Source organism: Terrapene carolina, unplaced genomic scaffold, assembly GCF_002925995.2.
Source record: "Terrapene carolina triunguis isolate 2854851 unplaced genomic scaffold, T_m_triunguis-2.0 Scaffold113, whole genome shotgun sequence".
NCBI lineage: Eukaryota > Metazoa > Chordata > Testudines > Emydidae > Terrapene > Terrapene triunguis.
Genome location: NW_020664464.1, coordinates 16,798,606 through 16,812,059, shown reverse-complemented (window position 1 = coordinate 16,812,059; position 13,454 = coordinate 16,798,606). Strand labels below are relative to the sequence as shown.

General features: G+C 40.0%; 1 protein-coding gene across 1 annotated transcript in view; it reads right to left on the bottom strand.

The window, feature by feature from the left end:
- Positions 1-11,960, bottom strand: part of SLC1A1 (solute carrier family 1 member 1) — a 28,470-nt gene extending 16,510 nt beyond the window's left edge. Inside the window, exons 1-7 of the mRNA XM_029911693.1 lie at positions 11,894-11,960; positions 9,149-9,241; positions 7,278-7,392; positions 4,832-4,874; positions 3,235-3,342; positions 1,552-1,736; positions 209-316 (exon numbers count right to left, since the gene is read on the bottom strand). Of these exons, the coding sequence (XP_029767553.1) occupies positions 209-316; positions 1,552-1,736; positions 3,235-3,342; positions 4,832-4,874; positions 7,278-7,392; positions 9,149-9,241; positions 11,894-11,960 (719 nt within the window). The remainder of the gene's footprint in view (positions 1-208; positions 317-1,551; positions 1,737-3,234; positions 3,343-4,831; positions 4,875-7,277; positions 7,393-9,148; positions 9,242-11,893) is intronic.
- Positions 11,961-13,454: the final 1,494 nt, after the last annotated feature.

The following is a 13,454-nucleotide window of genomic DNA, read 5'->3' as shown; positions in this document are numbered from 1 at the left end:
AGCTGATAGTTTAAAGTAAAGGGTGCACTTCTAATGCAAACTATCCTCAAATGACTTTATAGACAGGGGATCTTTTCTCAGATCTTATTTTTATATCATTCTCTGTCTGGGTATAGCAGAGGCTGGTTTGTTGTAGATAATTAAAACCTAATAAAGTGTGGTCCAATCAAATCATACATTTTCATTTTACCTTCAAGGAATGACATACCCGCTTAGTACTGTAGCCATATAAAGACCCAGTTTGCGAAAGATTTCCCAGTCCTCAACTTCTATTATCTTCCCAGCAATCAAGAACAAAATGCCAAGTGGCATATACCTAGGGTGCACAAAACAGCTTAATTAAAAATGCATCCTTTTGTAAAGCTGATGTTGCTACACAGATCTGGCACAATAACATTTTCTTTCTGCAAGAAGATTTATTTTCATCACTGTAAAAATAAAGGAGAATTTGAGGTAGGATTCTGCAATACAGCTGAATTTACTCACTTTCAAATGTACTACATTAGAAGTGATTTTTAATATTAAAACATTAGTGTTTGCATGTTTAGGCATCAGAGTAAATATAGCAGTAACCATAGTCCTACATGTAATGAGTAAAGACATATTAACAGAGGTTGGAGAGATGGGTGAGGGATTACAGACTATGCCCCAATCCTGCAGAAACATATTCACGTGCATAACTTTACTCACTTATGTAAGAGTTTGCAGGATTGGAGCCTATAACCTTACACTGCAAAGAGATTGAGGCGGGAAAGTTCCCTTCTTCTCACATGGATTGCAGTGCAGAATCAGGGGCTATATCTTTATATAAAAATATACATTTTAATATATCAAGACAATGCATTGGTCTTCGCATTGTGTAATAAAGAACAGAACTACCATTTAATTAAGGCAAAAGCTATTGCTTTACAGCCAGATCACCTCTGGCTCTGTTCACATGTGATCTCACATGCTTACAGCCCCATCCTATAAACTCTTATTAGGGTGAATAGTGCATACTGCCAGGAGTAGAGGTCCTTTTCAGGTCACAGTAGTTAACAACACACACTCATTATCAAGTGTTTTCAGGGTCAAACCCTATAAAGACCTGGGTGAAAATTATGGCCCTGATGCTGCAATCTGATTTCCACAAAGTCCTATTACAGATGATGGAGTACTGAACAGCTGTGTGGTCAGGCTGCAGGATTTTACTCCAATTTCAAGATCAAGACCCGTGTTTGTAATCTGGTTTCCTTGTCCAAAGTATATGTAGTATAATCTCACAAAACCTATTAGTATTGGGTTAATGATGCTGAAGTTTTAAATTACATGACCGCCTTGTATTTGTGAATACCGAATAAATGAGGGTTCAAATTCTAAACTGGCTCATATTATTGTTTCTTATTTTGAATTTGCAAGCCATTTATTAGACTTACTTTACTTTTAAAGTAGTTTGCTGTAAGAAGCGATATAAAAAAATAAACACAGAGCGTGATCCTGCTTCCATTAAAGTTAATGGAAAAACTTGCTTAAAGGAGGTAATAGAAAATATCAGGATATCATTGTACTCACCACATGATTATTTGAACAATTTTCATTGTAGCATCGTTCAGTGCATTGAAAAAGTCCACCAGAACTTGTCCCTTTTCTCCCATTTTCCCAATAACAATTCCAAAGACAAGACAAAAGACAATCAAGCCCAGCACATTAATGCCATCGGAATACATGCCCACTATTTTGTATTCTTTGGTTTTGTTCTGTAGATTGAAACCAAGAAAAGTGTTACTGAACAGGAACAGTATATTTCGTTTACATGAGTCCTAAAATGAAAACACATCTTAGATCCTTCACTGAAAAAACAAGGCGCCTGATTCTCTGGTCTCACACTTGCAGCAGGGAATATGTGTGTATGTGTGTGGGGATTAAGGTGGCTTTAAGATGCCTTTATGATCCTAAGTTATGCAAGCAAGGGTGCTGGAACAATCTGTATAGTGGGGGTGCTGAGAGCCATTGAACCAAACTGTAAACCCTGTATATGATGGAAACTACTTCAAGCCAGAGGGTGCTGCCACACCTCCAGCACCCCTAGTTTCAGCTCCTATGAATGCAAGGACCTGTCCATACTGTAGGGTAAGTTACAGTGGCCCCAGGGCTGGTCTAATTTGCACAATTTCCCAGGGCCCTGGGAAGCAGAGAATAACTATAGCATAGTGTGCTCTAGACACCCCCAACATGAACATGATTCACTTCCTGCACTGGGGATTAAGAGCAGGGCTGATGTACAGCTCTTATGCCAACTCTGTGCCAGAGAGGGAGGCCCTCTGTGCAGGGGCCAATATCCAGTTCACTGTAAAGGGGCCTTAGTGCAATTGAGAATCATGTTCAAGGTATCCAGTTTTGCCCTTAGTTACATGAATATAATTCATCTGAAGTTAGTGGATTTGCGTGAGTATAATGAGGTAGAATCTGATGCATGATATTTCAATGAAAGACCTAAATTGTATTGTTCAATTAGTTATGGGTCTTAAGTGCAGTATAATTGTATGAGGAAAAAATTAAATAGACACAGGGCCTGATTCTCCACTGCCTTCCACTTTAGCATTTAAGTTAGGTAAATCTCCCTTTGCTCTTATATTATGAGATGACAGTTTTAAAAAAAGAGGATCTGATCAATATTAATTATACTGTTCTGCTCATAATTCTGTGTTCATCTATTAAATCCCTTCTTACTCTTCTCTTCTCCAGGCTAACCCTAGTCTTTGCAAGTTGTCGTCATATGTAAGTCTTCCATACCTCTGCTCATATTTGTTAAATCTCTTCTTTATTTTTCATTCTCTACTATATTTTTCTTGAGGAACTACCAAAACACAAGAACGTTTAACTACTGCCATTTATCAGAATGCCATCATGTGGTCACATTCTTTTCTTTTCTTTTTCTTTTTGTAATACCCACAGCTATTTTATTTGCTTCTTTAATCTCTATTGCACATTAGGCATATATCTTGAGCAAGCCATCTGTAATGACTATTTCCTTCAGTGATTCAGCAAGTTTAGAGTTCATCACATGAGAATTTAAGATTATTTTCCCACATTGTGTATTACCTTATTTTTGTCCAAGATAAATTTCACCAACTTGCTGTTTACTTCCTCCTCCAGATCATTAATATATTGAACAAACCACATATCAGTCTACAAATCCTTCCCTATTTCTTATACCTCTCTTTGTAAAACAGAATACAATAATAAAAACCGCACCTCCAAAACCTCTGTTGTCATGACAATTGTAACAGGCTCTTCTGTAACCGTGGTGCTGTTTTTTTCCAGTTCATTTGTAAGTTTCACTTCTTCACGTTTGGTTTTATACTGAAATTTGTGGGAGGAAATGATAACATTTATTTGGGAACACTAGGAAAATTAACAATGGCAAATCTACCCAGTAATTCCGAGGAAAAGATGCAATTCTGACTTTCATAAGGTTTTTGGCCAACAATTACACACAAACACGTAAAGCTTTCAAATGACTTTGAGTGACTGAATTTCTCCATATGAGCCACTGGAAAGGGGCACACTCATACACAGATACTATCATGCAAATTCTGCTCCCCACCCTTCTGGTGCACAGTGTGGAACTTGTGCAGTTCTGTGGGGGCAGAGCAGGATTTCTGAACCCAGCACAAGAGATCTGCAATATGCGGGTGTAGTGGAGCAGATGTTCAAAGGGGAATTTCTGAGAGTCACTGTTGAGAGGTTGGTAGTGAAGATGGAGCCAGAGCAACTATGTAGCTCCACCAGCTATTCCTCATTTGCTGGTGGAGAACATATACTCCACGAGGGAGATGCTGTAGCCATGAGGGTACAAAGATGGGTTCCTTGCCCTCTGGTCCTGCAGGGAAGCCTTTCGCAAGACTGGTGCAAGGAGCAGGATTTGTCCTTTAAAATCTACATGCAAAATTACTACTGCTGTAAACACTTATACATACTACACACACACACACACACATACACACACACAGTATTTTGTAGAGAAAGATTAACATCTTTTCTTGGGAAAAATTTAGTTCTGTATTAGGTGAGCTTTATTGCCCTGCAATAACTTTGGTAGGCAACTGTTGAGGAAGGCAAAAAAAGGGAAGCAGACAACATCATGAGGTTCAACAAATATATTTGTGAATTTCCTCAAAGGTCTTTTCCCCAGTTTTAGATGTGAATGAATCGGGAACAGGACTGTTGGATCTTTTTATCTCTGTTGTAGCACCAATAAAAACCTTAACTCTTCTAGGTCTAATTCTTTCTCAAGAGAGATCTTTCAACTATAATCTGTGTATATCATGCAGAGTAAACACCCAGACATCAGTTCCATCCATCTACAGCAGATTTGAGAGAGATGTATGGGGCGAGTTAGGGGTGTGTGCATGCAGATTTCATCAGACAGAGGAAGAGTTTAAAGATTTTCTCAGTGGAACTGTAAGAACAGGGCAATCAGGTACAGCTCTTATGCCAAAATTATTACACCTCTGCCCATCCATTATCTCTGAAGAGAAACTTTATGCTCACATATTGCTTTGGTGGTTCTTCTAGTTCCCAAAGCAGTGGGTCTTGGAAGGGATGAATAAATTTTTTTGAGCCAGCAATAAAAAAATCTATTTCAGTGGAAAGGAAAATGAGATTTTTTAACAATATAATTCTTTGCACTAGACATTTGTCTCAATGTTGTGCAAGAGCCACCCTGATTTTTCATAACTAATTCCTACCACATTGCAATGCAAAGGAACATCCTCAGGGCTTGGAAATAAGAAGAACTGAACAGGTGGGAATAAAAACTGCAACAACAACAAAAAATATTTGACCTTACCTGTTGAAAACAAGCCTGGACGAGGTTTTCTGGGAACATATTCCTGTTAAATAAATTAAAGACTTTACAATGTTATGGTGTACTAAAAACAATCTATTTTCCAAAATAAAATAACCAGCTAGTCGAAAAACAGAATGGGGTGTATTGCTGTTGTACGCAATCACTCTTCCCAAACAGTGGTGAATTTATCACTGTCAGCTTTGAAGCACTGGCCAAGACAAAGCTTCAAGATTTATAATGCTCGGGTAGCTGTTTAATCTAATGTGGAATTCCAGGGTCACTTTTCAGTATTTGACATTTAAATTGATGAACAGCCAGATCCAGGATCCTTCCTCTTTACTGTGCTGTCTCCTTCATTTGCATGAGGAGTACAGTAATCAGTCTAAACTCATTTTTATATAGTTCACCATGTATCAGGCAGAGATGTGCAGGAAGAGGAATGATGTTTATTAACATTGTGGTGGGGGAACAGGTTTTTTGTTATAAGCCTGGATTCGAAAATGAATCTTGGCTGTTGGAAGATTCCCACATGTTCCAACATCAAGAACCATTTTCATTTAATGAAAAAATTAGGAACACAGAAATCACAATACTGGATTAGAGCAGAGGTCAATGTAATCCAGTTGCTTATCTCAGACAGTGGCCAGTGCCAGATGCATCAAAGGAAGTGGCAAGAAACTCTGTAATGAGCAATTATGGGATAACCTGCCCTGATGCAAAGTTTCTTCCTAACCCCATTATTTAGAGGTTGACTCGTGCCCTGAAGCATGAGGGTTTATATCCCTTCCAAATCATTTTTAAAATCCTCTCTTTATTTTTCAGATTCTTAGGCAAAATTCCTTTGAAGTCTTGGGCAATCTGCACAAGTGTAGACTGAGTGAAACCAGAACCAGGACATCAGGATTTGCCCTTAAAACCAGTTGAGATGCAAAAGTTGCTATAATTCATTGTAGCAGAATTTTAGATCTCCGTCGTTACTTTTAGGTCATGACCTCCAGGTGGTTTATGAGAACGGTAGCCATGAGATTGTGACTAAAACTGGACAATTATCTAAAATCAAAGTAATTCAATTACTTTTTCTAAACCTGCATATGCTCCTCTTGTGCATTTACAGCATCATTGTGCATGCCATGCCTACATGATCATATGCATTGCCGAAGTGGTGAGCAACAGGCCACCTTAAGTTTTCCAGCGTGGCTAACCAGGTGGAGCCCAGCTGAGTACTTCTGCTGCAGCTATGCTGCAATAGGGAGAGATGGTTTACTTCAGCCACCTGCTGCTCCTGCTTTGCAAAGTGAGAGGGGAACAGAGACTGGGAATGTCAGAGACTATGGGGTGGGGGACACAGAGGCACCAGTAAGAACTATGGTCGTGGTGGTGTCACACAGGCCTCCTTGTGAGCTGTGAAGATGGTAGAGGAGGGACAGATATTTTATGAATATCATGCCAATAAAAATTTGCTGTAATCATCAGCCAGTTTTTGGTTTCTTTGATAGTGAAAGGTGATGAGAACACCTATCTTAGCTGTTCAGCTGTTGATTTTTAGATTAGAAATTAAGCAAAAATGCCACAGAAAGAAAAGCATCCACAGATGTAAGTGATTCTGAGCAATGACTAACTGTAGTTGTCGGGGGGGAGGTGGGAAGCCATAAAACATTGTTATAATTACTGAGCCATTACTGGGAAAGAAGCCCATTGGTCTGATGTCTGCATTTCTCTCAACAAATTACATATTATTCAGCTGATGCCACGGATGAAAAATTGTATTGGGGAGACCAGTAGCTCAGGTCTTTTGTACAGACTTCGCCTGGCTGTTTTTTTCTAACCACTTCATTTATCCATCATTGTACAGTACCGTGGACAGGGAAGGCAAGTAACCAGATTGCTTTGAAACCAGATGACACAGCAAACCAGTAGACTAGGCAAGCAGAGGAAATGTACATGCAGTGTATCTATTTCCTTCCTTCCTTTATTGAGAAGAGAAAGCTACGCTATGCAGTCTTCTGTGCTCTAAGAAACAGAATTCCAGAGCTGCCATGGGGCAACTAGCCTTTTGATCTGTCTTTTTTTGGATATTCTTCTCATGCTAAGACAATAAGTGTAAAATTTTGTTTCCATTGGAGGCAGAGGAAATAAACTGCAGGAGCAATGTTGACGCTGGATCCTTGGGTGAGTTATTATCGGAAGTATCTAATGTATGCCACCTTATATGTAAAAGAAACCCAGGCAGGTACTAGTGTAGGCAAAAGGGTATTTCACAAAACTGTTTTGTAGGAATCCATCTAAAGCTATGTGATCATTTATCTAACCTTTGGGAACATAGGTTTTTTTCTGTATCCTTACTCTTCCAAATGATATTGTGAAGCATTTGTATGTTATGCACTTTAATCATTGTGCTTTATCATTTAGCCTTTTGAAGCAACAGTATGGAAGCTGAAAAACTCACCTAATCAGATCTAGCATGGCATCCACTGTCGTGACTTCAGGGGTACTGCCTGTTCTGTCAATTTCATCAGCTTTCTGAGACACCCCAGGTTTGATGGTCACAACTAGCACAATCCCTGTAATCAAGAGAAACCCACGTAGTTGGAATCCTTAAAGAGTAGGTTCTACCAATAGAATAGAGTGGGAGTGGCAGTTCTATGATGCTATTGATAGAATCAGACCCTTCTGACATTCTTCTTCTTGTGTTTATTATCTATTCAAAACTAATATATATATATATATATATATATATATATATATATTTATTTTTTTCAAGAGGAATTACTTTAAGAGCAAATGGTTGCTTTTTCCTGTTGTGATGTTTTCAAGAGCTGGTCTAATTTTTCCTCACACAGCTAGTTTTCATTACTGCTTTCAGATGATAATGGGATTGCCTCATTCCATGAATCCACAGAACTGAATTTGCTTTTGTAAAGATAGCCTAGAGCATTAGGTTCACACAAGATTAAGTTTCAGAAACAGACAGAACTAAAAATATCTGTAAACATGCTGTAAACATGGGGCCTAGTCTTGCTCACAATGAAGTCAATGACAAACTTCCGTTGACTTCAGTGGGATCAGGATCAGGCATTGTTACTATGGTATAATAAAAGCTAAGCCCTTGTCATGGTATTCCTTTTTGTTCAAAATAAACGAACAAAAATAAATCAAATTGTAGCTCCGTGATCCCTCAACACCCCTGTCAATGAATTACTTTTATTGATACAGGCAGAACTAACTTTGTGTAAACTCCCCTCAGAAATAGAAATTCTAAAGCAGGAGCCAGCAACTCCCAACTTATTCTGTATTCAATCTTGATTTGCATTTATTCACTGAAAGTTCCTCACACAGATATTTAAACTAAATAAAGTATTATCCTAAGCTCAGCAAGTCACAGGCCAAATTTATCCGGGTATTTGACATCAGTGAAGTTTTGCTAGGGATGAATCAGGCTCATGCATCTACACTCCCATTTTTTCAACTGTTAAGTAGACTTTTCATGTGCAAATGGGTCATTCTTGGAGCAAACTTCTGCCTTTGAATGAGTTTACACTATTCCCATAAATGGGAGATATCTGGGCCCATAATTTGATCTTGTGTTTGACCCTACAGAGAAGTTGGCATATAGGGGGTTAATTCTCTCCTCTGGATTAAGAAGAAGGGCCACTGATGCCGGCCCTGAGTGCAGGGAATTGCAAGGTGGCTGGGCTGGGCTGCTGCATAGAATGAGTGGACTACAAGAGGGCTGTGCTGCAGGAAGGCAGGAGTGGAACCTGGCAGTGAGAAGGAGAGCGGGAAACCCTCTAGGAAAAGGGAAGGAGCTGAGCAGGGAAGCAGCAGCAGGGTTTCTCACTCCCTGGGGTGGTAAGTCACACTATGTATTTGTGCTTCTAGGACTGTGGCTGAAACAAGTCTCAATTTATAACTTTGCTTTTTGGACTCTGGTTGAAGACGATTCTATCTGCTTTTATGTTTGGCCTGCAAAAAGGCAGAATACTCTTCAATCAATTACACCATGCTGATAATTAAACTTTACCTGGGCAGAGAGCCCCTGAACTGAAATTCATAGCAAAACTCCCACTTATTTCAGAAGTATGGGATCAGGCTTTTAGATTATTTCTTGAAATCCCCATATTCATTACAGGTTTGTCACAGGCCCCTGAGAAAGATCTTACCCCACTTTAGATGTTGGACCACTGAGAATTGATTCAAGTGCTTATCTCCATGCTCAATCTCCATGTTAGCAGTGAAAACCCAATATTTGCATGATGCTGTAAACTTCTAATTACACAATATTTTAAGGTTTCTAAAGGCTACTGTGTAGGATATTACCTAGAATTACAGCTATGACTGTAGTGCAGAAATAATATACAACGGCACGCAAACCAATCTTCCCAGAAACGCTGGAGTCCAAAGCAGCAACACCTGGGAAAAAAAAAGAAATGAACTGATTTTAAAGACTAAACGTATTGTGTATATAAAGTGATTTATTTCTATGAAGGAGATAGTTCATCATCCTAAATCTTCCTAAGCAGCTAGCAAGCACCCAGTACTAATAATATCCTGGAAAACTTTCTGAAACAGGCTTACAGTGTTTGCTTGAGACACCACATGTGTGGAGCTTGCAGGGAAAAGCTTAAGTGTTTTGCTGACTTGCTGAGGTAAGTGACTCATTACCCCTATCTGGATATAATGGAATTTTTTCCCAAGATGTTTGAATATTTACTTTAAAAAGACTTCAGATTTGTAAGTTGGCTGAATACACAGGCAAGAAACAATGCATTGGTTCTGCCATGGAAGGTTTTTCTTTGTAACCAGAAAAGCAAAAAACTTATTTTCTGTTTAAAAATGAAAACTTAAATTCTTCTGAAAAGGGCAGGAGTGAGTAGAGCTGCTTCCACCACTGTGCTTAGATCTGCCACTGCCAGTAAGAGAGAACAGCTTTTGTTGGTGCAGGAGTCAAGCAGGAATTCACCTTTAAGAAATGTTAACCTCTGGCAATGATATATCAAATACCAGGCTTTTGAGAAGGGTTCTCTTAAGTTCAAAGCAATCTGCACTGAAGATTTAACTATTTCAAAGATTTACAATCATGCCCACATATCTTAAGTTCAATAACCAGGGTACAATTGTAAAACAAGCACCAAAACAGGTTCTGAAACTCAATAATCTATAACCACAGCTAGTTAATGACTCACTACTATATATTTGTTATACCTCTGAGATCCCCTTATGTTTGCACTCATCAGTATATGCAGTCAGATTCTCAGAGGTTGGTTGGCTTCCCTTCAGAGTAGAAAAGAAACGACTTACTCATGATGTTTAACCTCAGAAAAGTGAGTGGGTGTAAGTTTAAATATTTTCAAAGACAAAAATCTGACAAAAATCTCACATATGGACCTCTAACCAGGAGCGCCGCCAGCTTTTTTGCCGCCCTAGGCGGCGGAAGGTCCCGCCCCCAAAATGCCGCCCCTGACAGAGGCAGCGGAAGGTCCCGCCCCCGAAATACCGCCGACGACCGGGGCGGCCGAAGATCCGGCCGCTGCGGTCGCCGCCCCCCAAATGTTAGCGCCCTAGGTGACCGCCTAATGGGTTGCGCCGGCCCTGCCTCTATCCACAGCAAGGATTGTGGCAAATGTACTCTATGCACATGATAATAATAGCTTGAGCATCAGGTGCTTAGATAATATCCTGTTAGTACTGTTCAATTGTTTTCCACAATATATATAAACAACAACTTAAAAAAAGTATGGAGAGTCTCTTAGTATGTTGTTTTCTTCTCATAGACTTTAAGGTCAGAATGGACCATCGTGATCATCTAGTCTGACCTCCTGCACAGTGCAGACTACAGAACCTCACCCACCCCACTCCTGTAATAGACCCATAACTATTTGACTACTCGGACTTTCATGGTATTACAAAACCTAACAGAGAACAGAGAAGAACCAGGTTATGTACAGTAAGACTATATGTACGTGAAACAAACCCTCTGGGCACAGTAAAAAGCCCTATATATATATATATATATATATATATATTGCAAACGGGCAGAGCCCATTTCCCAGCATTCTCAGGTCATCAGCAGAAAAAACAGCACCACAATTAGTGCTGATTGCATCTGTGTGGTAGCAATCCCATCAAAGAAGCAAATATGCAGGGAGACCAGACTATCATTTTTCACTTTTCATGTCAGGAAGTTGGTATAGTACATAGAGTAGAGTGGGGGAGTTTGCACTGCCGCTGTCCATGCTTGGATATCATAGTTATAAGTGCTCTTGAGGTATGTGTGATAATGAATTTTATACTGGCTTTATGTATAATAAAAGGATTTTGGTTTCCCAGGTTGTCAACCCCACACCTCCCACAAATGATAAATTCACTTACAAGGTTTTAAACCATTTTGTAAAAAGCAAATGGATAGATTTTTGCTAAAAGACAAATCATATTTTGGTAGGAAATATTCATAATGTTTAGAAAACTATGTATTTTGTATTAAACCTTGTCGCATTGAGTATCAATTCTGGCCTCCAAGTGTGGCTTCAGTAGTGATAAAATATAAACCCTACCATAAACACTAAAAGGGATGGGGTTTCTTAAAAACAAGGCTCTGATTTAAGATTCTCTTCAATCTGCCAGCCTTGCTAACTCAACCTGAGAGCTGAAAATCAAGCTAGGTTATTTCCCTCATATATTTAATAATAAAGATTCTAGAATTAGGATAAGTTCCTGTCTCAGCAATTCTGTTGGCTCCAAAATGATGTTCCTATGCAATCCCATTGTGTTCAATGGAGTTAGAGTGGCGTAATTTAAGGCAAAATATGGCCCTGCATTTTTAACTCATTTAACAATTCTGTTGCTGATGAGCAAGCCATGCTAGAATTCAGCTTACTCTCCCATTGCAGTGCTAGGTGTGCTGTGTTAATAGCAGTAAAAAGTAGTCCAAACCTAAAAAGGAGTCCAAAAATATATTTGCCAGTAACATAAGCTGAGGTGATGGTGAGCAGCTCTGAGTAAGAACATGCTATTCTCATGCAGTCATTTTTCAGAGAAGAGCTGTACTTTTAAAAAAGTACTTACAGAAAAATGGATTTTCTTCAGATTTTATGATTACACCACCAACCTCGAGAGCGAAGCAGTATTTCATGACAACTCTCACAGACAGTGTCTAGAGACAGAGATCTATACCGGTATTTCAGGCTGATTTTAAAAATGTGCACTTTTCCTTTGTTGGGATTTGTTTCACATAGAAAAACGCCGTGTACAGTTTATTTTTAAAAAGTAGAAAACAATTCTCACACAAATGCAATAGTCCCCCATTAGCAAGGAGTGATTGAGTAATTTACCATACTGGCATAGCACAAGGTGTTGTAGTCCCTCTGCCCCCCCCCCCACCCCCATAAAAAAACAACTTTTTTTTCGGGGGGGGGGGAAATCACTCAAAAATCCCAGTGGAAAAAATTGAAAAGAGTCTTGGAGATTTTATAAAATGACACACAGAAAACACACTACATGATTCAGTTCATAAGCATATTTATTGCTCAAATGTGGCAAACACATTATCAAAAACATAAACCTTGCAATTCTGCAAGTAAAATATGAGAATACAATAATAGCCTACCATGCTTTTGTATCTGCCCATAGATACCATACATTTTTACCAGTTTTATTTACTTTTTAGCACCTTGATAGGTATCAAGTTTTGACCAAACCATCCAAGTGTACTGGAACAGAGTGAAAATGTACTGTATAGAGGAAAATGGTTGTGGTAGATTCTCAGTCATTGGAAGTCTTTCAATCAAGATTGGATGTTTTCCTAAAGACATGCTCTAGTTCAACCACAGCTATTGACTTGAAACAGGAATTAATTCCTGGAAGTTCTATGGCCTGTGTTAAGCAGGCAGGGCTGGCTCCAGGCACCAGCCCACCAAGCACTCCGGCCGCCGGGGAGAGCGGAGCCACAGCGGGCTCGCCGCCCTCCCCCAGCACTCCGGCCGGTTGGGGAGAGCGGAGAGCCCCGGCCGGGCTCTCCGCCTTGCTCCCGGCGCTCTGGCCGTCGGGGAGAGCGGAGAGCCCCAGCCGGGATCTCCGCCCTCCTCCCAGTGCTCTGGCCGCTGGGGGCTCTCCGCCCTCCCCCTGGCACTCTGGCCGCCGGGGAGAACGGAGCCGCGGCGGGCTCGCCGCCCTCCACCCGGCGCTCCAGCCGGTCAGGGATTGCGGGCCCGCGGCCGGGCTTGGCGCCCTCCCCTGCCGCAATGGGGGGCGGGGGGAAGCGGCCGGTGGCTTTTTTGCCTAGGGCGGCAAAAAAGCCAGAGCCGGCCCTGTAAGCAGGACATCAGACTAGATGATCACAATGGTCCCGTCTGGCCTTGTAATCTATAAATCTATGTATCAAATGTGCTGGAGCAGAATGCAGGCATTTTAAAATGTAACAACATTCTGAAATCAATTGTCCTATCTTCTGGGATTTTACTTCCACATATTGACATAATGGACTAAAACGCAAAGTTCTTTGCAAACATAAATTTAGTGTAGAAATATGGATCTTCAATTATAGAAGAGAAGGAAAGAATTTTAGGTTATAGTATATCAGTATTATAGTCATTCAAAAATAATTAGATTGAAATTTAAAAAAAATAAT